Here is a 26,976-nt window from a genome sequence, read left to right on the forward strand (position 1 = left end):
GTTTCAAAACCATTCTAATTTCTTTTAAGTTTACCTTCTATTCCCAACATTATTAGTTGCTTTGTTTTATTTTTTCTTCCTGCCTCTTGAAGGGGTGAGAGCGTCTCCTGTGAAGAAAATGAGTGCAGAGACAGCACCCTTACAGAGAACACAAGGAGCCCAACGCATGTGCGCTTGCTTGTTCGGGGCTGCACTCGTGAACTCACAGTAAAATCAAGTGGAAAGGATTTAAGGAAACATCCATTTTCTCTTACGGAGGCTTTCTTCTCTGGTTCTTTCTACATGCAAAGTATGTTTAAACCAATAAAGAGAAAATGGAATTTATTTAGAACCCTCCAGACACATGCTTCAGCACGTCTTTAGAAAGGGTTTGAAACCAACCGTGGGTCGGTCGGCATCTCATTATAGCGGACGAGACCCACCCTGCTGCGAGAAGGCTAGACGTGGACAGAGCGAGTCCCAGCACTTTCTCTGTGCGTCTCTGCTCCCGTAGCACCACGAAGCCAGCTCCCTGTCCACAGACAGCTGAAAGGAATACCGACCAGCAAATAGAAATTCAGGGGCTACAAGAGCCGAAAGCATTAACACAGCATTAATTCCACGACACGTACAAGATGCAGCTCGTATTAGCAGATAACTAATATGTTGCCAGACCGGGAAACTGCAAGGAAAACGGACCATTCATTATTTTTGAGGTGGAAAAGTAACATGAAATTGAAAGATCTTAAGAGACAAAACAGATAAGACCATGCATATAAGTGTTCATTTTGTATGAAAAAGGTCTGTAGATAGCACTGCGGTATTTTCAAAACTTCAGATAGCAATTAAATTCACATGAGTAGACACTCACTGAATACTGACCAGGCATCAGGTAGAGCGCCAGGTCCAGAGAGAGCATGTGCAGAAACTGTGCTAAATTTTCATGTGTGTTGTTGTTATATTTAATACAACCCGGTTTCAAGTCTGAAGTAGTTGACAGCCCAGGAGGAAAGGCATACAAAATTATGAACAAAGTATTATGGGATTCAGAAAAGGAAAATATGAATTCTAAATGACAATGTTTTCAAGTAAGAATTAATTGAGGCTGAACTTGAAGGAAGGAATAAATTTTAAAATATGGGGCTGGAGTACGAACATGTAAGGAAGGAGGAACAGATGAGAAAGGGCACCAGAGTTGGAAAAAAAAAAAAAGAAAGTAAATAAATGCAATGTTAAGGGAAGGCCAGTCGCTGAGGAAGAGGAGAGGGGTCTGAGCACAGTGGAAGGTGACCACCTTCCACTGTTGACGCAACGTGACAAGACTCTTCTTGTGAGGAGCGGACCATCTCACTGGGAGCCACCTGTGAAAGGGGCCTGGACAGTGAGAAACTGAAGGTAGCTATTGCAATAGTTTAGGATCAAGTAAAGGAAGTCAGAATTAGAGCAGAAGTATAAAGAAGGGTCAGTACAAAAGCATCAGGTGGCAACTGATACAATATTGAAATTGAGACCAACTTAAAATGATGGGGAATTTTTGAGCCTCAATGATGAAGAGAACAGAAATCATATTCTTTTATTTAACAGTGACTGAGTACCTGACACTTGTCGATCAAGGTGAGAAGCACTGATGTTAGGCAAACAGAACAAGATCTTGGCCGGGCGCCGGGAGTCTAGCCTCATCTAGTGCGAGGCTGCAGATGGGCTGAGGGCCATTTCAGCTGAGAGCCCCAAGTGCTCCTAAACACCAAATGCTACGGGAACACAGAGCAGGGACACCGAGCCACACCTGGAGGCTTCAGAATGGCTCCTGACAGAGGTGAAAGCTAAGCAGACACCAGAGAGCTCCTCTCACAACAGAGCCTCTGCAGACCAGAGAAAATTCTAGGTGGACTGAGCCAAAATGCCAGGTCCTAAGCCGGCAGAGGGCAGGAACTACAGACGAGAGAGCACCGAGTGGAAGGGAAAAGGAGCAGAGAAGAAGAATGGCATGTGAACAAAAGCACCCATTAGTACTAGACTCATCTGCTGTCCTGGAAAGAAATTTTCAAATCTGCCCATCCCAGTCATTAGCAGAAAACTCCACTGAAGAGACTTCCCCTCTTTCACCAGAGCCAGTGATTTCTTAACCCTTTTGACTATCTGATGGATCTCTGATTTCTCTTCACCTCCACAACCCCCAACTACAGATACACAAATGCATGGACCCATAAATATGCATGAGATTTCAGTGAGCTCAAAGGTTCCCATAATCTAAGTTTCTAAACATTGCTGAGGACATCAGCATGTTCCCAGCTCCACATAAAAATGACCGTTGTAGGGGCACTTGGGAGGCTCAGGCAGTTGACCGTCTGGCTCTTGTTTTCAGCCCAAGGTCATGATCTCGAGATTTGAGGTCAAGCCCTGAGTTGAGCTGCAGACTCAGCAGGGAGTCGGCTTGAGTTTCTCTCCCTTCCCCACTGCCCCCGCCACCATGCATGCTGCTCTCTCAATCAATCTTAAAAAAGAAAAAAAAAAAAAAGACTGCTGTAACTATGTTGCTAATTTCAAAATTGTGTTTTATTTTTATGGGTACACATGGGTCATTCCCCGCCCCCCCCCCCCCGGACAGTACAGTCGGTTTTAAAAGCCAAACAGCCGGAGTTTCAGTCCCAGCTCCATCTCTTTTTATGCGATCGGGACAAGCCACCGGGCCACGCTGGGCCTCAATATCCCCCATGAAATGAGAACAAGGCAGCCCTGAGAGACGCGCCCCACTGGGTTTGCTGGGGGAGGAAATGAAATCGCACACAGCGCTGAACAGCACTCGGCAATGAATATTTCCACAGTTGTGTTTTTTTAGCTTCTGAAAGTAAGTCTCTTCTGGTAATTGTTGAAGAAACACTGACTTCACCAAAACCTCCCCCATAAAGTTAGCCCATATTTTATACACATTTAACCATGTATAATTTGGCCTTTCTGGAAATTTTTCTCATAAAGAAGTTTATAAGAAGGCTGTCTATTCCTATAAAACTAAACAATCTCAATAAGATATATTTTACATGAAAGACAGATTATAGAAACATAATGGAACAGAATAACTAATATTTACTAAAAAGTCTTGGAGCGAATTTTGATAAATGATCCATGTTTGTGAGTTGCCAATTAGGAAAAAGACTTTGTTTTTATGACTTCTGTTAGGCAAAGAATTTAATCATCCATTTTAACCTCCATTTAACTGATCTGGAATGAACTGGTTGGAAAAGTAAGTCTATTTCAAACATGAAATTTTATGTGTTCACCAAACGTTCACTAAGCAAGAGAGGTTAACACTGATGCCACGGACTTACATTGTTCTAAGTTGCTTATATCTACTAACTCATCTCAAGTCTCACAAACCCATTTTAATTATTTCTTCCTATTTGAGAAATGGGAAAACAGGATTCAAAAAGGAAACTACTCAACATCCCATTGTGAGGAAGTAGTGAAGACAGTGTGGTGCTCCATTGAAGATATTACTCTTCCTCAAGCAGAAAACAGAGGCATCCAAGATGTGATACCGGCCATTGTGCAAGATTCTGGAACAGTAGATGAACTTGTATGTGATTGTTTTTCCTATCTCAAGCAAAGCTGAGCAGAGGCAGAGGCAAATTTATTACCAAACCAGATACACTGTTTTCCACTCCCAAATCTGAATTCAAGCTTCTCTGAAGAAAAACCACATCACCTCACTTTCGAAGCAGTCAGCTCTAAACACGAATTACACACGCAAGAGTAAAAGAGCTATTCCACTCCTAAGACACACTGCTCAGTAACCATGGTGATAGGTAAGCACCAGAACAAACATTAAATAAATCCGTGCTTACTGTGTCATTCTGTAGCCTTAGAGCCACGGAACTGGTTTGAACCTCCTTAACCACCAAATCACGGACAGCTTGTCTCTTTGAACTCACCCCCGTAAGGGAGCCGATCCGTGACCACCTCGCACATCAGGCGACCAGGAGTGGACCCACCGCCAACCAGCAAAAACCTCAGAGAAGCCAGCTTCCACGGCTCATGTCATCCCGCCACCACCTCTGCAAGTTCCCCAATCTCAGCTCAATACTAGCCCAGAAGGACTCCACATGAACTCCGTTTCTAGCTCTGCTGAGAAACACTGTCGTGGACCACGTGGCTCTCCCTATCAGTAAGCACTAGACTCCAGACTGGGTTTTTGCTTCAGATTCCAAATGGTAGTTTCACCCTCCATACACAGCATGCCGTTTCGGCATTCATTAGCAGACTTGAGCACAGTACTGCCCGCATTAAAAAATAATGTCACTAACATTCTTCTGAGCCTGCTCCTGCTGTGTCCATCACCTCAGTGCTATGCAAGGGTCGTTTTCATTTGAAAAGCTCTGAAAGCAATCCTACTTCATAAAGTCATTCAGGAGAAAAGAATACATACTTAAATAAAGATGATGCATCAAGTTCAAATAACTGAACACCTTGCGTCAGCGTATAGGCACCTTCGAAATGCCGTGATATATCTTGAAGCTCATGGAGGATGAAGAATGTAGCACGTATGGGTTTTGAAGGACTTTTGAAAGATTTAAATCATTTCACCTCTGTCTATACCCCACTCCTTACACAAAAATAAATCCCAGATGGGTTAAACACTTAAATATGAACAGAAAAACTTTTAGAACTAAATACAGAGGGTTTTTCAAATTACATCAGATTAGGGAAAGAACTTTTAAGCTGCACACGTAAATGTGATGATTAAGAAATTTTGCTACATCGGGGCGCCTGGGTGGCTCAGTGGGTTAAGCTGCTGCCTTCGGCACGGGTCATGATCTCAGGGTCCTGAGATCGAGCCCCACATCGGGCTCTCTGCTCAGCAGGGAGCCTGCTTCCCCCTCTTTCTCTGCCTGCCTTTCTGCCTACTTGTGATCTTTCTCTCTGTCAAATAAATAAATAAAATCTTAAAAAAAAATTTTGCTACATCAAAATATTTAAAACTTTCCACAAAAGAGTCTAAAAAACATTGTCCTTTTTTGTTTGTTTTTAAGGTTTTATTTATTTATTTGACAGACAGAGAGATGACAAGCAGGCAGAGAGGCAGGGATAGAGAGAGGAGGAAGCAGGCTTCCTGCCGAGCAGAGAGCCCGATGTGGGGCTCGATCCCAGCACCCTGAGATCATGACCTGAGCTGAAGGCAGAGGCTTAACCCACTGAGCCACCCAGGCACCCTAAAAAACATTGTTAAAAGACAAGCTAGACACTGGAAAATGGGATCTGCAAAAAATATAAACTACAAAGATTGTTATTCAAAAGATATGAAAACTCCCAAATCAATAAGAAAAAAAAGAAGAGAGAAAACAGACAACACATACCAAAAAGCTCACAAAGAAGAAAAGAAGAAGAAAAAAGTTTTTAAGTGTTGAGCACTTATCTGTAGCCAGGAAAATGCAAATTGTACAGCTTCTTTTGAGAGTTACGTGGACAGACTAGATACGTTAAAAAAGCAGCTCCTCTAAGGAATTCATGGAGGCAGGGCATGAAGATACGGAACCTCCCAGTGGCTCTTAATGCTTCTGCTTGGAAGTACCATGGACCCTTCCACTCCGATTTCATCCGCCAAAGGCCACATGGCTTCTTCTGACTTCAGTAGGAAAAGATATACGATATTCACTAAATTGGGGTCACTGCAAATCATGGGGCCAAGCTTGACATCAGTGGTCATGAATGTACACAATTAATATTTTAATCAAAAAAAAAATCTGCTGTACTATCTTAGCCAGGAGCCCACCACCTCTCACCTGGGTTATTAAATCTCAGGGGAGGACTGATCCTAATATAGTCTGGCCCCAACAGAAGTGTTCCCACAGATCCTTTGGGGTCTCCTTGCTTCTAGTGTTTCCATATAATATCAAAAGTGAAGTGCCTGCCATTTTATTATTTCCTGAGTGTTATTTTCCTGTTATTCCCTCGCTCAGAACCTGCAGCAACTCCCTGTTGCCAAGCAGCTCAAACCTAAATCCTGCAGCCGTACATACCACGTGGTGATCCCACTTCTCTGTCTGAACACTCTGTGAATTCTTAGACTCATCTAGAAGGAGACAACTGCTAGTTGGACCACATGTACACTGCCAAATAGCAAATTGCTAGATAAAACCTAATTGTACATCAGTGTGCCTTAGTGTATTATGGAATACTATGCATCAATTAAACCCAATTAATGAAGTGTGAATGTATCAAGTCCCCCATACTCGCTGTTGAATGAAAAAAAGCAAACTGTCAGAGGATATGTCTAATATGTACATACATCTATTTCAGTTTTTCAAACAAAAAGATTGACACCCACTTCAGAATAATTATTACAAGATATATAATAATGTAATAATAATTCTTCATGATGTGGGTAAAAGGGTGAAAGTGAATTTGATTATCTTTAGTTGTTGTTCCTTATAGAGAGATAGAGAAATCTGAAGAAAATACAGGAAAAAGCTAATATTAGGTTAACTTCAGTGATGATTACCTGGAAATCCATTATATTTATATATATATAGACTATATGTCTCTTTCAAATATTTCATAATTAAGATGAAAAATGTTTTAAATAAAAACAGAAGTAGGGGAATTTTTTCCTATAGTGAAGACAGGAGTAATTATAAAAGTTTCTATTTCCTGCCCTAAGTTCTACCAGCTCACCTTCCTTTTAGACACAATAGGCAAATAAATAAATAAATACCTTGATTTCTTTCCAACCACCCCGGGTATGTAGGTTCTAAAACTGCGGTGATCAAAAAGCAGGTAACTAAGCTATAAACAATCAGAAAATCAACCCTTAATAATGAAAGTCTGTCTCACCTTACCTCCTGTTTCCACAGCACTGTAAAACTCTAATGGGCATATTAGAACATCCTGCCTTGAATTATATTTATATGTCTATGTCCTCTCCAGTTATCAATGATCGGTATATTGAGAGTAGAAAACCTGCTCTTCAAAGTCTTTGCAAAAAGTCAGAGACTGCAGAGTAAATGACCACCAGCCTTTGCCACACTCAGTCGGAGGATTCTACATGCCCATCCTTATTTGACTATTTGAATAATTTTCCATCTTAGAATCTTAGTATATCATATTCAATTTTTAATTATTGGACTTTATAGACTAAGATATTACCATTCCTAACGTTTTATAGTTCTTTCTCTTATGATAAAGCCTGTGGGAATAGCATAAGCTGCTTTATTTAGAAAAAAAAAAAGTGATTTAAAAAAATGAGTGATAGAAGTCAAATCTCTCATTTAGCTAGCCGTCAATTTGAACACAGCTGTCTAGTTAGCCTTTGCCACCTGCCGATCGATTTCCCCAAACCAACCAGGAAGCAAACCTTTACCCACGGACCCAACCGTTCAGGAAGCTGCTACTGTGCACCCAGCGCAAGTCCGGGCGGCTACTGGGCTCCTGCCATCTGCTGGGCTGGGGAGTAAGGAGGGAAATGATCATTTTGACATGGCTCAGTCCTTTGTTTTCAGTCAATTCAAAGAGGACAAAAAATAACTCCCAAACCACCTGCTCTGATTTATTTTTGTCCTGCCGACTTTCTAAACTTCATCTGGTTTATTATTTGAATTTGGACACAATCTCTAACATGACTAGGGATTTTTAATAAGTTCCTGTTGAATTCTATTGGGCCTTTATAATCCATGACTTTCTCCTGCTTCCTACTTAGAGAAATAAGAATGGCAAATAGTCTCTGAACACCTTTCTCTTAACATGCAGTTTATAATTCTGTTCCATTCTTTCCTCTCGTCTTTTAATGAAAAGTGCTTAAATTTGTTTTGTGAATATCCTCAACATAAGAAAATTCTGAACTGGTTAGGAGCAACTGCACACCAATTTGAGAATTCAGTCAGTTGGAATTTCACAGCAGGCAATCTTCTGGATCCAATCAATATGTGAATCGATCAGCTGTCTCCATTAGGGTATGAAAGAGCCTCTCTAGGTGGAGTGATCATGAGAGACAGGGTTTACTACTCCTCTGAGTATGCACTGGAAACAGTAAGATCTCTCTGCTCTGCCGCAGAATTCTTTCTGAGGAAGGCGTCCCAAGATACACCATTTTAAGGGACAGATGATACCTCACAGCACAATGCAAAGGCGAGCAAAGGAGAGAACCACACAGCCTTCTGGTTTCTTCCGTAAAGGAAAACACGACTCTTAGAACACAACGTTTCCCGACAGACCAGAGCCGGACCGTTGGCTCATTTGCCTGCTGACATAATTCTAGCCCATGTTCAGATTTTCTGGACAGAAAAGAGAATAATAAAAACCACTGTTTGAATTCAGTCTTTCTTAAAAGCCAATTTGTCTTCTCAGCAAAACAAAAGGAATCAACAGAGTAGTGAAAACCTCACTCTGATTTTTGGCTTTTGAATGTTTCACTTGCTTGAGGTAACATTCCAAAGACAATGCAGCTTCTAGATTTTAAAAGAAAAACAGTAATTGTATTCCATGATACACTTCAATATTTCTTATTACAGAAACACAGGTACTTATAGAGTCTGATTTACGAAGAACCAGTGAAAACAAATCCAGCTTCATTTGCTAGAAAGTTGTAAAACTGGCATTTTTACCTTCTGAGTACCTACTCAACTCTTACGGACATACCACCAAGAATATAAGTCAAAACAGAGTACTCATACCTCTGAAATATTTAATTTATTAGAAATAATCTATCAATAACCGTAATTGGTAAGTTCGGTTAAGTCAAGGCGTCTCACACGTGTCAACTTGAACAGCTAACAACAGTTGTGCACACTTACTCCCAAGAGCACACCTAAGGAGGCAGAGCAGATTTCTGAACTACCGTGGCCCAAACCCCCAAGCCCATGTTCTAACCGCCAAACCACACAGCCCTCGAGGGACGCCTGTCCTGGAAAAGCCACCAACCACGGAAACAAACGTGTCAGGGCACAGAAGCTGACCTTTGCCCTAACCTAAACCCTGCCCCGTCTCCCGCTCTCCAAGGCGGCCACACCAGCCTTCCTTTAGGTCTCAAGTTCACCGAGGCTGTTCCTCTCCAACAGTACAGTCCTGACCTAGTACTCAGCTAGTCACCCGGGTTTTTAAAGTGCCAATAAAAAGATTTAATGACTTCTCTGATGTAGCATCCTTTCTGTGACAAAGAGGACTTTTGATAATCACTGAAGACATTAATTAAATGTACTTGTTTGCAATGTAGACTTAGAAGCTTGTTTTTTTATAATTCAGAGGCCCTAGAGCAGTATTTTGAGGAGATAAAAAGGTTCTTTCTGCAATCCTGCAGCTAAATTAGCACCGTGAGGTGAGGGAAAAGGAGGTGTGAGAAGCAGGAGGTTATCATCGTGGACCCAAAGTGACAAAACTAAGTGCTAATGAGGGACAAAAAATAAAAGTAAAGATGGAAGGAAACAAAGATATAGGGCAGGGAAAGGAAAGGACTCTAAACAGTGGTCCAAACTTAACCATTATACTTTGGTTTATCTTTTTTTTTAAGATTTTTTTAAGATTTCTTTGATGAAAGAGAGAGAGAGAGAGACACGCGCACAGTTGCGCACACACATTAGCAGAGGGACCAGCAGAGGGGGAAGCAGGCTCCCTGCTGAGGAAGGAGCCCAATGTGGGGCTCGATCCCAGAACCCTGGCATCGTGACCCAAGCCAAAGGCAGAGGCTTAACCACTGAGCCATTTACGTGTCTCTATACTAGTGTATTACTATCAGACTGATGGTTCTCAGTCTTAATGCATAATGTAGTATTTTTCATTATCTTCAAAATAATTTTAATACCCTCAGCATTTGCCCCATACTCCTAAGTCTAAGGATAAACACATTCTTTTCATTACCATGAATTGTAGAGTTCCAGCTTGTACACAGCACCGTGACAGGCATGAGGGGCAGAGACATAAATAACGAAAGGCAGAGTCATGGCATGGGACGAATCAACATGCTTTCCTCGAGCACGTGCAGTGTGCTGGGCGTTCTGGGGTGTGAAATGGGTGAATGAACAGGTCTCTGCTCTGCACACATTCAGCAGCTCAAGAGAAAGACAAGCACAGCAGAAACAGACTGACCTACCAATCCAGCCATCAGGTAGGGAATCGCCAAGCAGAGACTGTGAGTGACCTAGTAAGAGGAAATAATTATGGACTGGAAAAGCTTCATGGACAAAGTAGAGCGGAGCTGGGGTTTGGGGGACTTTCAGATAAGACAGAGGGAGGGCAGGGCCCCTGGGGAGAGAAAATGTCCACAAATTCAAAATTTGCTTGGAGTTAGGACTTAGTGCAGGAGATACCATTTTGAGCCTGCTCTGGCTTTTTAGTTAACAGAAATCCAACCAGAACCTGCTGAGGCAAAAATGGGAACTTATCAACTCGTACGAGGAAAGGAAGACAGTGATCTGGCCGGACCCTGGGGGCGACGGAAACCAGGAACTCCCTCTGTGTTACTGCTCACAGGCCACCGGCTCCGTCCACACAGATGAGAAGTCTTCGGTGTTACATCTTACCGTTCCCACCGTCAAACGTGGATGCATGAGGGCAGCAAAAAGAAAGGGGAAGAGAGGTACCATGCCATTCTCTGTGTGACCACACAGCAGTGACATGTGAACAACTGACCTTGAGTGGTAAGAAATGACCAAGGAACAAAATAAACTGGAAGCCTAGCAGAACCCCCCGTTTTGGAGAGTCCCATAACTGACTAAAACGTTACCTTTATACAAAGCACTGTCCTACCACACTGTGGTGTACGTGCAATGTAAGTAAGATGCTATTTGCAAAAATATAACAAATCAAAGTGAACCCTTCTTAAGAATTCGCCCCACACAATCTATCATTTTTACTGAAGCTCTATCTTTTCCTCATTAATGTTTATACAGTTCACTAAAAAGTTGTTAATTATTTCACCATTTCAAAAGAATGATTACTTGTTCATCAAAAGTTACGTAGATGTTCAGAGAGGCGCACAGGAGCTCTCAGGGAGGAAAGTCCGGAAGCCTGTGACTACGTTCCAGTTGGTTCCACGGTACCAGATGCACCCACGTGTGCAATAAAGTGAATCACAAGAGAGAAGCAAATATGACAAAACTTTGACAACTGTTGCGTCCCGGGGAAGGACATGTGAATATTCACGACACCACTTCAATTTTTCAGTATATTTCAAAATATTTACTATAAAAGTTGCCGGGACGTAGAGGTCTGGCAGAGGATCCAAATCTTAATGATGATCTAAGGATGACATGATGAAAGTTAAGAAAAGGAGGCGACCCTGCAAGGGGCCCACGCAGCTGGGTCCGGTCCGCCTCGGAGGAAAGAAACAGCGAGACCGACTCAGTTACTGTAACAGACCCAAAGTCCAGGCGGGGCCTGGACAGACCAAGTGGCCGTGAGAACAAACCAGGAGGAGTGGACGCTACGACGCTGTGGTGGGCACTTAACTCTTCGAGCGACAGGTCAGAGGGAGGAGGCTGAGTCCTCGGCGATGCCCGGTTCTCCACAGGGACTGCAAGAGACGCAGTGGGGGGCGGGGGCAGATCTGCTGGGTTAACACAAAGTCTTCCGCGAAACAGATGTATATATTGGCTTTCCCAGGTAAATACGGTTTACATTTCAAGTGCTGGGGCACGTGGTACCATGGGCAGGGGAGCCCCGGAGACAGAACCACACAGGCAGCCTGAGAGGCTGCAGCTAGACGCTCTCCCCACGAGCAGCTGTTTCAGGGTCTCGATCCCTCTAGCCTGGAGGATTTACAACATTTCAGGAGTTTAAAAAAAATTTCAGAAACTGCATGATAAAATGCTTCAGGTGGCAAGAGCGAACCTCACTTACTCCCACAAACACACATCGATGTCGCTAGCTCGAGTCGATGTGATGCCCCTTCACTTGCTTTAGCAATTTTCAGCTAAATGGCCTCTTGCGAGGAGTTCATCTCTGGCTTAACTTTAACAGAGAAGAACTTCATGGATACATAAAACTCCTACCTAATAGGGGCCATAAACTTTCAGATTTAGCAAAAAAAAAAACAAGCAACTGCTTTGCATAATTATATTTTTTAAAAAGTCTCAGTTCGGACGGCCAGCCACAATCATTAACAACATAGAGTTTAAGCGCTCACTTCTTTTGGTGAGCTGTGGAAACGGAAGTTAGGGTCACTGAAGGGGAAAGAAGAGGAGCCAGGACAGATCTGAGAAACGGCCCCGGGCTGGCACCGACGGGAGGGAAGGAGGTCCTAGGTGACATGGAGACACAAGTGGTCTGTTGTGCTCATGTTGAGGACTGACGTATCAAGAGCACAGCACAATGTGGCCAGGGTGGTAGACAGCCCAGCTGTCCTCATGGTAGAGTATCAACGCCAAGGTGCAAGGGACTGACTGTGGGGTCACACAGCAAAGCCACACTGACAGAAACAGGCTGATGCTTGAATTCTGGATTCAGTTCCTTTCCTTAAGAGAGGCAGGCATATCATCAGTCTGTCTTTAAGAAGTCTGTGGGCACTGTGAAAGAAGCGACATTATTATTAATTTTTTTAATCTCAAAATGATGAGCCATAGAAGTAGGAAATCAAATTCCAGAGAACAGCAAAGATAAAAGGGAATTGAATTATTATATCATTACCACAGAAAAAAATCCAGATCAAAAATAAGAAAAGAATGTCCCTCTCTTGCTTTTTTACATCCCTCTGCAACTCACTTTAAGAGAGCTTTCTTCCAGGACACAGGCCAAATGATTTTCCTCAAACCCTGTCTCCACAGGATCCTCTACACTCAAAACATAGCACTCACCACACGCTACTATCATTTACGGTCTCTGTCTCTACAGCCCCACTGGGTGTCCCCTGCAATCGGTGATGAGGAAGTGCCTGGCGAACAGTAGATACCCAGTGAGTTTTGTTTCAAAAAAGAAAGAAGAAGACGGATGAAATCAGTCACTGTACGAATCCTGTATATCATCTCTGTTCCCATATATAAACCAACACATGTTGTATTGAATCTGAGTAAATACATTCCTCTTCCCAGATATACTTTGGAAACCAGGCATTCTTGGGGCAACAGGACTGCTCACTCATTAAGCGTCTGCCTTTAACTCACGTCAAGATTCCAAGGTCCCAGGATCGGGCCCCATGTCGGGGCTCCCTGCTCATCAGGAAGCCTGCTTCTGTTTGCTCTCTCCTGTCTGTCTCTGTCAAATAGATAAATAAAATATTTTTTAAAAAAATGAAACTAGGCATTCTCTTGATCCCAAATACACACACTTTGGCCATTTCATTCTGAAAGTGCTACAGCCTTTTCCCTCTATAACACCCTTCTCCTAAATACACTCTTTAGAGAAGCCAACTCAAGCAAGTAAATGAGAGAAAGCATTCAATTGAATATTTCTCTCTATTGGGTCATTCACTTATTCAATAAATATTTACACAGGAACACAACCCTACCAAAACAATGACTGCACCTGGCCTCATCTGACTTCTAGTGTAGAGAAGACAACCCAGAAACACAGAGTGGCGTCTCGCTACAAATCAACTACACGCCTCGAGCAAGCAGGAGGTACTTATGAGACCACGTAACACAGGAGCCTAGCTCAGTCTGGAAAGTCCAGAAAACCCGTTTAAAAGAAGGAGCATTTAAGCTAACGTCTGAAGTTTGAACGCAACAGCCAGGCGAGTCCCTGTGTGTATCAGAGTCCCTGAGGCGCAAAACTGGTGTCACTCCAGACCCCGAGAGCCAGGGCAGAGACTGGAATAGTAAATCCCTCAAAGCCTTGTCGGTCACGTTAAGACCTTTGATTTGGTTCGCAATGTCATGGGAAGCTCGATCAGATTTGTATTTAAAAATACAACCACCACTATGGGGTGGGGAGCAGATGATCCCCAAGGCTGCTCTGGGGGATATGGAGTTTGGAATGGACACAAACTTGGGATCTGGGGATTAACTGGATGAAAAGGTGGAGGAAATGCAGGACAGTCCCCTCAACCTTCTCCGTTTGTCTTTAATAACAGGAAGGGGGCGCCTGGGGGGCTCAGTGGGTTAAAGCCTCTGCCTTCAGCTCAGGTCATCATCTCAGGGTCCTGGGATCGAGCCCTGCATCGGGCTCTCTGCTCGGCTGGGAGCCTGCTTCCCCCTCTCTCTGTCTCTCTGCCTGCTTGTGATCTCTGTCTGTCAAATAAGTAGATAAAATGTTTAAAAAAAAAAAAAACAGGAAGGAAGGAACTTTGGAGAAGGCGGTCAAAGCTAAAAACTTCCAGTTATAAGATATATAAATTCTGGGCACTATAGTTAAAGGAAAGAAAAGCAATAAAGGAGGAGATTTTTCTATTCTGGAAGGAGTATGAGAAACATCAGGTCAGATTTAGACATGCTTACACGGAAATGGATGTGATACAGCACACAAAGATGTGAAATAACTGGTGGACATACTCAGGAGTGAGCTCTGGGGAGTCCCAGCACACGGATGGCATTTAAGCCGCGCAGACGGATGAGATCCTCCTGAGAGGGAAGAGTGGTAAGAGAGTCAGGAATGTGAAACCAGATGAAAACAAAATACACTATCTTTTCTATTTTTAGGTTTTAGAATATAAAGATATTTTAATTACCTACATATTACAGTATCAAGCTCTTTATGGTTCTAACATTAATACTTAGCCATCGCTTTTTTAAAGTAACATAATCATTGCACAGCCAATCACGCAAAGCCACAGACTCGGTATTAGGTTATTGATGAGGCATGCCGACAGGGAGGAAAGGGGAGTAGAACAGGCCTATTCTCACGTGCCTTTGTTAGACGTGTCTTCCGGCAGCTTGAAGACACAGTCCCTGCCCCGAGTTCTAGACCAGGAGCCGCCCTCGTGTGTGCGGGCACAGTGGTCACAGAAAGACCTGCATCCGGCAGGGATGCCGCCTTCGTTTTTGCCTCCATGTCCGTATCCCATGCTGTTCTCTGAAGCTGCAATTTTCCAAGTGGCAACACATTTATTTATCTTCGAAACATTGAAATGTGTTGAAATACAAATCTCTGCATTTGGATTTTCAAAGGAAAGAAAAATTCTGCTATGTGAAGTTGTTCCTCAAGACAAAATTCTTTGCTATGCACTCATTGTAGAATCTCATTTTTCCAATGTACTCAGTTATTAGTGAAGTCGGGAAAGGCATGAATCAAATAGTGAGTAGAAAACATATAGGTTTCAATGAGTTTAGGAACAACATTAATTTTGAAAGCCCAGGAGAGCACGAAAGCAGCAAGTTCATCTGCTGGCAGACTCAATCACTGTAAGCTGAAATGACTATTTTGACCCCAAAACTGTTTAAAGACCAAAGATTAATACATATTTCACTGGTGGGGAAAGGCTTAGGTTTTTATAAATGCCTTCTTGGGGAATTAATAACAACCCGAGTAGGTCCTCATCTGCTAAAACTGATTGAGGCTTATAATCAGACCTGAAAGGATTAGATGACTCACCAAATCATTAGAGCCCTTATTAAGATTATTAACTTAATCTCAGTGACCCCATTCTTCTGTGGAATGGCCAAAAGCCAAGACACAGAGAGTTTCTGGGTTGACTGCCAATGAATTCTGAACAGAGGGTTTTTTCAGGTATAAGGTATCCCACCAGTTTATCATATAACAAAGCCTTGATATAAAGAAACCCAGAGTCATGGGGTTTAGCAAGCTCTGTCGGGTGTTGGTAGCTCTTCTACAGCAGGGACGGAAGCCAAGGGATGAAGGGACGGACCAAGGCACACGCATCCCAAGCCACCAGCTCTCGTAAGGGTGAAAGCCTTCCGGAGGATGAGTTACGCTGCTGCCACACCTACTGATTTCACCCATCACGTGTGCACAGTAACAGAGAAACTTCACATGTTAAGAACATACAAAACTGCTATTTGAGTCTGAATGTTACCTTTATCTTCCTCTTATGATAGGGTCCTCTCACAAAGGACTAATTAACAAGGGCAGGTTTTCTTAACACTTCTGAAGTCAAAGATGCCTCTGAAAATCTTAGAGAGACTCTGAATACTAGACACTTACAGATTGCATCATTGATTTCAGGCTCTCCAAGAGCCCCCTACAGCCCTCCCTTGGCTGCTTATTCCCTCATACACACAGTAACGCCTTGTGCCTGATCTCTGCTCCCGTGAACTTACCGACATGACCCCCTCTCAGACTTATCGCAGTGAGTTATGGTACTTCTGACTCCTTCCTTTCTCTTCAGACTCCGAAGTCTTCACCTCCTCCACTTCCACACCCCACACTTAACCAAGATTTATGAATTCACAAGACCTTCCCTCTTTGAAACACGATGGTACAGAAGGAATTTTACAACACACACTCTTTCAATTTTTCTCATTCGCAAACTTAATTAGTTGACAGGGGAAGTTGAGATGATAAAAACATTCACTCATCCCAGTCATATTTCCTGTGCGGAGAAAACATCAGATTGTCCTTAACACTCAGCTTTATCAGACTTTGTAACTGCCAGGGGCTACCACAATGTCTTTTCAGCTATGGATGTGTTCGAGCTCATGTTAGATACTTTTCAAACACTGCTGGGCAAAGCACTTAGGAAAAGGTCACTTCTACCTCATTCTAGTTCTAAGAGCATAGGGTTCCAAGAAGGCTCACTATAATCTGCAAAGTAAAAATTTTGTACTTTTAATTATTACATATTTTAATTGATATTAGATACTGTTCCACTATAAATAACACTGGAAGATGAGATTAGTTGTTTCATACATTACTAAAAAATTTTCTTGTTTATGATTATGAATAAGTGTTAAACTGATTAATTTAGTAAGTATTAAATCATAGCTTTTCAGCTAAAAATCCAAAATCTACTAGCACAAATATATTAGAAACTATATTTTGGGAAGTACTTATTTTATGAAAAGAAGGTATCTGTCTGTAAATGTAAAGCTTTGGAATATATCAATTCATTTAAACATAAATAAGTAGATAGATTTTTCCCTAACTCTAGGTATACAAATTTAATTAATCATAATTTGTGTTTCATGACATACTCTTATCACTGATTCATGCACAGTTTATTCTTAGTCAAATATTTAAATAAATCCCACTATTCCTACTACTTTTGGTGACATGTTCCCCCTTACATAAAAGGTAGGGCCTCCCTGCTTTCATTTTTACAGTAACTAGATCTTCTTCTGGTCTCTTGGGTAATGTTGTCTCAGCCACCCAGGCATTTATAAACTCTACTCGTACAACACAAAAGAACATGTTCAAAGTTTTAATCCACTTAACTATACTGAGCATATTTTGACAACTTAATTTCTACCCTTTCCAAAACCAGGGGAGTAAGCGAGGGTGGAATGGGCCACAAAATCCAGTAAGTCAGAAACTCCAAGACACTTCCAACTTCTACACAACTCCTGGTTATTGCTAACCCACTGGGAAAAACAAATCATCTGTCTCTCCATCCTGTTTGCTACAATAAAGCAGGGGAGGACTTACCTGGGAACAAAACCACAGACACTGGATTCAGTCAGAGGGTGTGGAATTGTACTATGTCCCTCCAGTACCTTCCTCAGAAATAAGCCAGGGTCCTCACAACATGAGCTCTGGCTTGAGACTGGACATTTCTACCAGCTTCCAACTAACTGGTCACCTAAAACTAACTAGCATTGAGGGCCGTAGCTACGAATCGGTATTGCCTTACCTGCGTACGTGTTCTCCATGTCCACAGAGCCAACAAGTACATTAAAACTACACTGTTTTTATTTTTTTTAAGTGATTTTATTTATTTACTTGACAGACAGAGATCACAAGTAGGCAGAGAGGCAGGCAGAGAGAGAGGAGGAAGCAGGCTCCCCACTGAGGACACACAACTTGAGCAGAAGGCAGAGACTTTAACCCACGAGCCACCCAGGTGCCCCAAAACTACACCATTTTTATTTTTATTTATTTATTTTTTAAAGATTTTATTTATTTATTTGACAGAGAGAAATCACAAGTAGATGGAGAGGCAGGCAGAGAGAGAGAGAGGGAAGCAGGCTCTCTGCTGAGCAGAGAGCCCAATGCGGGACTCGATCCCAGGACTCTGAGATCATGACCTGAGCTGAAGGCAGCGGCTTAACCCACTGAGCCACCCAGGCGCCCACTACACCATTTTTAAATAACATTTCTTTACTGAACAGAAACAAAACTGAACTAAATACAATAGCTGATAATACTAATGAATATTTACTTTTGAATTATTTCCTAATTATTATATAAAAACCTCCTTCAGAAAAATGCACATTAAATAGAAATCAAGATCTCACTCCCATATAAATGAAGTTCATTTAAAATCTTAATTTCTGTGCAAGACATAGAACCTTAACATAGATATCTTAACAGGCATTATCAACTAAAGGTTTCGGAGAAGCTTGATACAGCATTGGGGTGAGTTACAGTCTGGGTTCTCCAGATTCCAGCAGCAGATTTGCTATGTTAGTAAGGACAGACAATGATTAACGTTTCCTTCACACACTCTGCCCTACATGAAATGAAATACCCTACTCAGAATCACTCGTTTTAGTCACAGACCTCATCACCAAGTACTTAAGAATACTGCCTGGTCCTACGGACACAGTCATAAGAGAACTTAAAAAGCAGACAATTGGGTATGTTCTAGGCATATGGGCTGTGCTCACACAAAAGGTGAGCTAAAGGGACATCTCCAAACAATCTTCAAAGCAAACAGAGGCTGTTTCTTAAGCTTATGAGGTACTGCATTACAACACACAGTTTTCAAGGTTTTGGAATTTCCCAGGTAAATACTACAAAGTATACTTTTTACCAATAGTAGATGGAAACATTGTTTCCATGTTCTAGCTAAGGCAATCTGGACAAAAGGAAATTAAGAGACCTACACTGAGCCAAGCCAACCAATGGCAACGCTGCAGCTAACCTAGTCAGACAAACCTGAGTGTCCAGGTCAAAATTTATAAACTCAACTGGAGGTTGTGGGGGGTAGTTATGTTTCCAAAAAAAAAAAATGTTTCTGTTCAGTCACATTAAAAACATTACAAAACCACCACGAAAACAAACACAATGGCATGTGTTTTTCAACCAGTAATCAACACCAAGAAATAGCCCCCTATGGTTACTAAAATCCTGGAAAGAAATCATGATTACCCCATCTGGGACTATGGCCTTCCAAGCACGAGTACTTCAGGTAGAACAGTCCATTTTTAATCCCATTTCTCTTATTGATTTTCAAGTTCATTGAAATGGGGGGGGGAATAAATAAATACATAAATGTTTTCATGGATGGGAGATTTCAATCAGGTTCTTTAAATCAAGTTATTTGAGTTTAATAGAAAGTATAGTTAGGAGAAGGAAGGAAAGAATGGGTGGGGAATCAGAGCGGGGGGGTATACAAACCCAACTGAGGGTTTAGAGGGGAGAAGGGTGAGCCCAGTGATGGTTGTTAAGGAGGGCACGGATTTCCTGGAGCACTGGGTGATAAACCGTGAATCATGGAACAGTACATCAAAAACTAATGAGGTATTGTATGGTGACTAATTAAAAAAAGAAAGCATACAGTAATACTATTGGATTTCATAATTTTTAAATTATAGGTTATGAAGTGTGGTTCCAGCTATACAGAATTGGGGGAAAATGTTTTAACTTTCTAAGCATACTACTTGGCCCAGCAATTCCCTAGGCATTTACTAAAGAGATATGAGGACGTGCACACCCAATGATTTGTCCAGGAATGTACCGGCTTCACTTACAATAGTCAAAGCTGGAAATGACCCAAATCACCATCAACAGAAGGAAGCGATAAACAAAACTGGAGTAATCCCTATGATGGGCTACGGATCAGCAGTAAAAGGAAACTACTGAACACACAAGAATATGGACAAAACCTACAGAAATTAGATGGAGCTAGAGAAGCCAGACACAAAAGAGTACATGCTATATGATCCTATTTTATGAGGCACCAGAAAATGCACAAAATTAATGCACGATAAAAGTAAAACAGTGTCATCTCTTGGTAAGGGACAGGGATTGCCTGGGAAGGAAGCAGGAGGGAACTTTCTACAGGGATGCAAAGGTTCTCTATCTTCATAGGGTTGGTGGTCATATGAGCCTATCCATTTGTCAAAAATATAAAATAGTACACCTGAGATACGGACATTTCGATGTATGTGCATTCCCCGGCCACCCCCCCCCCCCAACAAAATCCCACACAGAGGGATGGGCGCATGGGTGTGTGAAACGACGGTGGCCGAATTCAGCCACTATCACGGCTGGGAGACCAGTACGGGCTTCTCAAATGCTGTTGTGTTTACTTTCTAGATATCTGACATTTTCCAAAATCAAAAGGCTAAAATATGTATCAGTGAAATGTTCCATCAAAAATTTTATACCATGAAAATGTATCTCTCGAGAAGCTTCTTCTGTGTGCAGAAGACATTTAGAAAGATGCGTGGAGGTGCCCTGTGACACCTCACGTGGAGAATCTGAAATGGAGCTCACGATTTTCTCGGGCTCCCCTGGCCCCACCCCCAGCAAGCCTCCTGGCTAACGGGCCATCAGAGTGAATAGGGTATGGTTTCTCAGCTAGCACCAACCCCCAAATTAATTCTCCCCTGGGCCCTCCCATCTTTATTTCTAACAAACACGGGTGCGGATGGAGAAATGCAAGCGGCTGCCTGCACTGGAGAGAACAACAGACCTGACAGACCTCCGCCTATGCCTTTACTCTCTCTGCGCTCCAAAAACGGTGTTTTATAATTAACGAGAAGACAAAAATTCACTTTTTTACGTCCTGATTATTTCAATCTCATACTCAACTCTTCACCTTCACTTCCTAATTTCTCAGGAATACAAAGATATACATTTTCAGAATAATAACATCCAGAGAATACGAACAAAGGTCAATGTGCAGTTTCTCTACTGTGGACTGACAAGGCTCAGTCATGTACCAGTCACCAAAGATGCCATATTAGTTTTCAAAGTTTTGCTTGTGACAAATCCTATACTTGTTTACGTAATATGTCCAAAGAATCAGAAGCGCCAGGCAGAGTCAAAGAACTAACCCGAGCTCCGTAACAGCTACTTAAAGGTTTGCTGATACCTCCCAGGTCGTAAGGGGATCGTAACTGCCCTTGGGTGAAGAATCTGGACAGGCGTGAGGAGCAGACTCCATGCTGGCATCGATCAGCTCTCCAGAGTTGGAACAGGACAAACACTGAAATTCGGTAAAACTACACATCTAAACTTCATATCCCCTCTACTTACAAATATGTCTACCCAACGTTCCTTTAACACAACCCTCACTAAACTCTGGTGCAGAATTTCACAAGATGATGAAGTAGCAAACGCCCAGAAAGGATCAGAAAGATCCTTGATGCCAGCATATTTGTTTATTCATTCATTCATTCGTTCATTCATTCATTCACTCGTTGAACACATTTATCCTACAGCGGATGCCCTTCCAGGTCTTTGAAATATACAGAATAATTTAACATAGTAGTGAACAGAACAAAGTCCGTATCCTCTTACATTCTAGCAGGAGGAGGCAGGCGTAGAGGAAGGGCTGAGGGTAGCAAGCACCAGGGAGAAGCAGCATTACAAAAGGGCATAAAGATGACCATTTAACTGAGCTGGTCAGGAAAGGCTTCTTTGTGACAGTGACACTGAGCAAACCCGAGGAAAGTGAAGTTTCAGAATTCCAGGCGGAGAAAATGGCAAGGCCAAAGGTCCCACGCAGGCCCACCGGCAAAAATGAAGACACAGGGGACCAGTGTGGATGTACTGGAGTGAGCAGGGTCAGAGAAGTGAGAGACAGGAGGGGGAGGGGTGCCCCAGGAGGCTCTAAGCCTCAGTGGGCCATTTTCCGTGTCTGGACTCTACTGTGAAAGAGAGGGGCAGCCAACCAGAGGCCTGGGGGCAGCAGTGAGCCTATGGAATGTTTCCCAAAAGATCCTCAGTTGGGAGAGAGGACACTCAAGGAGCCAAGGTAGGAATGGGAAGTGGTCTTCAATCCGTGACAATGTGCTCAGAGGAGTATTTTAACTCGATTGTTTATTGGCTGTAGTTCGTTAAAGGACACGATATTTCAGTAACTAAAACCACAATCAACTGAGTTGCTCTCTTCTTTGCCACTGGCTTTGTGAAGTTAGTTTTTGAGGGAAAGCAAGAGTCAAAATCGATTACTTTGCAGGCTCCAGTTTGATCCGCTTGGTAGTAATTCCTTTATTTTGATTAAGCTAATATGTAAATAAGACAACAACTGCGAGTTTCCCAAACAACAACCGTTTTCAAAAATATTTTCACAAATAACAGAAAATAAGCATTTTAATTTGCAGCTCGATACAAAAGTTTTCCTATGTTGCAGTTTTTCATAACCTTCATCACAACATACACCACCCTAGTCAAAACCCATTTAACTAGTATTTCTGAAAAAAAGATGTATCAGACTAAAAATACACTGCAAAGCACAGAACCCATCACCACTCTCAGAACTGTTTTGTCATTGATGCCCGGAATCCTCTCGGACCAGACGGGCTCTCCGTTGCTGTCCATCTTTAGTCTCCGTATTTCCACAGCCAGCGCGTCTCGGGCAGCCTCGAGCCATGCTGGTCGCACCGGAGTCCCAGAGCGCCGGGAAAACCGTCGCACACCGCGTTCCTCTCGGGAACTCGAGTGTTAGTAACTGGTTTAGAGGGTGTTGGCAACACATGTTCCCGCACACTCTGGTCGGCAACGCACGCTCCCGCACACCCGGGTCGGCAACGCACGCTCCCGCAGTCTCTGGTCGGCAGCACACGCTCCCGCACACTCCGGTCGGCAGCACACGCTCCCGCAGTCTCCGGTCGGCAGCACACGCTCCCGCACACTCTGGTCGGCAACACCCGCTCCCGCAGTCTCTGGTCGGCAACGCACGCTTCCGCACACCCGGGTCGGCAACGCACGCTCCCGCAGTCTCTGGTCGGCAACAAACGCTCCCGCACACTCCGGTCGGCAGCACACGCTCCCGCAGTCTCCGGTCGGCAGCACACGCTCCCGCACACTCTGGTCGGCAACACCCGCTCCCGCAGTCTCTGGTCGGCAACGCACGCTCCCGCACACCCGGGTCGGCAACGCACGCTCCCGCAGTCTCTGGTCGGCAACACACGCTCCCGCACACTCTGGTTGGCAACACATGCTCCCGCACGCTCCAGTCGGCAGCACACGCTCCCGCAGTCTCTGGTCGGCAACGCACGCTCCCGCACACCCAGGTCGGCAACGCACGCTCCCGCACACTCCGGTCGGCAGCACACGCTCCCGCAGTCTCCGGTCGGTAGCACACACTCCCGCACACGCCGGTCGGCAACACCCGCTCCCGCACACCCGGGTCGGCAACGCACGCTCCCGCACACTCCGGTCGGCAGCACACGCTCCCGCAGTCTCTGGTCGGCAACGCACGCTCCCGCACACTCCGGTCGGCAGCACACGCTCCCGCAGTCTCTGGTCGGCAACGCACGCTCCCGCACACCCGGGTCGGCAACGCACGCTCCCGCACACTCAGGTCGGCAGCACACGCTCCCTCACACTCCGGCGACTCCGTCCTCGGCTCCGATGCATTAAACCACCGAGTCGGGAACCGCAGCCTTAGGCCCGAGCACTGCCCGGGCGACGCGCACAGAGTGAGATGATCCCAGCGTCTCCTTCTCATAGTCTTGCATGTCACGAGGCAGGATTTTAAAGCAAAACCAGCGTTAAAATAGAATTCACTCTGGTTTTGCGGGAAGCTAAACGCACTTACCAAAACAAGGGGCGGGTTTTCCCTCCGTAAACAGCGGGAGCCCCGCGGCCGGCAGGGCGCTGGGGCGGGGGTGCGGAGAGGCCGTGAGCACCGACCGTCCCGCGGTCCCTCCGCCCGCCGGGTCGCACGGGGGCACCGGGGCGCGGTCCAGCCGCCAACTCGCCCTCCCCGAGCGGCGCCGAACCGGGGACCGACCGCAGGCTCCTCGGCGTCACCACGGACCGCGTCGTCCCCGCCCGCCGCTCCTCTGCGCCCTCCCTGCGCCCCCGCTCCGGTTCCGTTTTGCTGAGTCCGTCTCATCACCCCGACGGAATGAGCTGACAAGAAAACCCAGAAACGGAAAATAAAAGGAATCGAGCTTCCCCGGATCTACACGTAAACGCAGCGGCGGCGCGAGCTGCGGGGAAGGCGCGTGGGTGTCCGCGGCGAGAGGCTTCGGTCTCCGGGAGCCGAGACGCCGGCGGGGCCGGGGAGACGCGCGCGGGGAAGGGCTCGGCGAGGAGCGAGGGAAGGACGCGAGGCCTCGGGCGGCCACTCGCCCGGCCCCTGCGACCCCTCCCCGGCCCACTGCGGGTCCCGCGCTGCCCCGAGGGCTCGCCCCCAGGGCGGGTCCCCGAAGCGCGCGCGCCGCCGAGCCGCGGGCGGGGTCCGGGCAGGTCCGCGGAGGCGGCGGAGGGTCGGGCGCTGGGGAGCGAGCGCGGGGGGCGGCGACGGGGCGCGGGGCGCGGGGGGCGGCGACGGGGCCCGCGAGCTCCCCGCGGCGACGCCAGGGCAGGGCAGGGCCGGGCCGGGCGCCGGGACCTACCTGCCGCGGGCCCGGTGGGGCGCACCGCCGGCGCCTCCGGCCTCTCCTCCGCCGCCTCCTCGCGCTGCCGCTGCTGCTGCCGGATGAGGCTGAGGTCGGAGCGGCCGAGCTCGGCGCGAGCGGCCGCGGGCACCAGCCGCGCCTTCAGCAGCAGCGCGGCCAGGCCGAGCAGCAGGGCGCAGGGGACGCGCCGGCGGAGCCTCGCCATGGCCGAGAGCCGCGGGGCCCCGGCGGCATATTGCGGGGCTCCCGGCGGCGGCGGCGGACGCCCGGGCTGCGGGCTCCTGGCTCGGGCTCGTGCCGTCTGCCTCGCGCGCCTCGCGGGGAGGAGGAGGCCGGGGAGGCGGCGCCGGGGACGGGGGCGGCGGAGGAGGGGGAGCCCGCAGCGCGGCGCACGTGACGCGCAGGGCGGGGCGAGCCCGCAGCCGGGGCCCCGCGGCCTCCCGCCTCCCGCCGCCTCCCGCCGCCTCCCGCCGCCTCCCGCCGCGGGGCTGCGGGGCACCCGGTCCGCGCGGTGCTGGGGCGCGGGGTGGCGGCCTCCGCGGGGAAATGGGCAAGAAGACGCTTTCGGGGGGGCTGGTCGGCGAGAGACCCTCCAGCCCTACGGAGACGCGGCACATTTTGCGGAAAGGTGGATACAGTTCCTACCACCTGACCCCAAAGCAGCGGAGGAGGTGGTGCACTGGTTACTCTCCGGAAAGTAACCTGCAGGCTGTGGTTCACCACCGCCAGGACAGGCGACAATCAACGCGGTTCTACGGATTTTAACTCCACTGCCTCTCTCTGCTCAAAAGGGAATTTCTACGTTCTCAAATAGTCTTAATTACATTTTGTCTGATGGCTGCGTGCACTTTTCATTTGGTCAAAAACACCCACATTTCCTAAACGAGATTAGGTCTGACAGTGGGTGCTTCAAATAAGCAAGGTCAGTCCCTGCATTTTGGGAGCTCCTACCTGTTAGGGCCCAGAAATACAAAAGCAAATTAGCATCCAGTGTGGTGGTTACTCCTGGAAACACAGGCCATGTGCTGAGGTCGCACAGAATGTGCAAGAAGGTGACTAGTGGGGAGCGCGCTCTGAAGCACCAGGCGAGGCTGGATACGAGGACGAAGAGTTCCTCGCATAGACGGTGTGGCCAGGTGGTCTGAAAACCGAGCAGGGGTGTCTGTGTGTGGGGTGCAGGGGCTAGAGGTGTGCAGTAAACACTGTATGCTTGGAAAACTGTGAGCAATGGCTGCTGAGAGTGTTTTAGATGGAAAAGGAGAATGAAAATGAGGTCACTAAAAAAATAATAATAGCAGGGCGCCTGGGTTTTGTCCTCAAGCATCTGCTTTGGCTCAGGTCGTGATTCCAGGGTCCTAGGATCAAACCCCCATCCAGCTCCCTGCCCAGGGGAAAGCCTGCTTCTCCCTCTCCCACTCCCCCTCCTTGTGCTCCCTCATTCATTGTTTCTCTGTCAAATACACACATAAAATGTTAAAAAAAAAAATCTTCTTTTTAAATAATAGACGCTTCTGTAGAGTTCACCGTGTCCGGGTGCTGTTTAAACCTTCCTATACATGAACTCCTGTAAGAGCTTGGGTGGCCCTGTAAGGAAACTGAAATTTATGCTGCAAGGGATTGTGAAGTACTGAAAGAAACCAGTCAGGGACCCAACTTGGTACCAGTCGGCCCAGCAGGACCACTTTGCTCTCAGCATGGAAGACAATTGCAGAAGGATCCGTTAGAGGACAGCAGGTCAGTTTAGAGGTGTTCCCAAAAGCGGTGATGAGCTGCTCCAGTCTTGTGACACTGGAAAGGAGAGGAAAGGATTAGGAGATTCAGTATACCGGGCTAGAAGCACAGAGAAAGTTGACTGTTTGGGGGGCGGGGCAGGGAGAAGGAGAAAGACACCCAAATTACCAGACTGGGATCTTGGGTGGCTACTTCCAGCATCCTAAAGATTCACTGGTGGTGCGGACTGCAGCAGAGACCAGAAGCCATGCTTGTTCAGCTGTGGTCTCTGCATTTGGAGTGCCTGTGGACGCCCCAGACATCTAGCATGATGTCAGTGGGGTCTGACTGTGACATCACATCACTTCCTACCGTAGTTGACTTGGCTGATTTGAATGATTGGATCGTCCCATTCCACACTCACCACTTTCCTTTTCCTTTTTAAAGATTTTATTTATTTATATGACAGGGAGACAAAGGGAGAGCGCAGCAGCACAAGCAGGGGGAGTGGCCGAGGGAGAGGGAGAAGCAGGCTCCCCACCAGGCAGGGAGCCCACCTCAGGGCTTGATCCTACAGGCTCTGGGAACAACACTGAGCCAAAGGCAGCCCTTTAACCGACAAACCGCCCAAGCACTCCAACACTCACCATTTTTCTGCACGGTCCTCCCCAGTGTTTCCAACTTCCTGGAAAAAACCAAACTTCTCAGTAGGGGAAATTTATTCTTTGCTCAA

General features: G+C 45.9%; 1 protein-coding gene across 1 annotated transcript in view; it reads right to left on the bottom strand.

Annotated features, from left to right (window-relative positions):
* The window catches only part of FAM171B (family with sequence similarity 171 member B), a 65,447-nt gene extending 40,557 nt beyond the window's left edge, over positions 1 to 24,890 (bottom strand). The window contains exon 1 of the mRNA XM_082691082.1: positions 24,531 to 24,890. Within this exon, the coding sequence (XP_082547208.1) occupies positions 24,531 to 24,738 (208 nt within the window). The 5' untranslated portion in view covers positions 24,739 to 24,890. The remainder of the gene's footprint in view (positions 1 to 24,530) is intronic.
* Between the last annotated feature and the right edge of the window lie 2,086 nt (positions 24,891 to 26,976).

The sequence above is a fragment of the Mustela nivalis genome (assembly GCF_964662115.1).
Source record: "Mustela nivalis genome assembly, chromosome: 11".
In the NCBI taxonomy this organism is placed as follows: Eukaryota; Metazoa; Chordata; class Mammalia; order Carnivora; family Mustelidae; genus Mustela; species Mustela nivalis.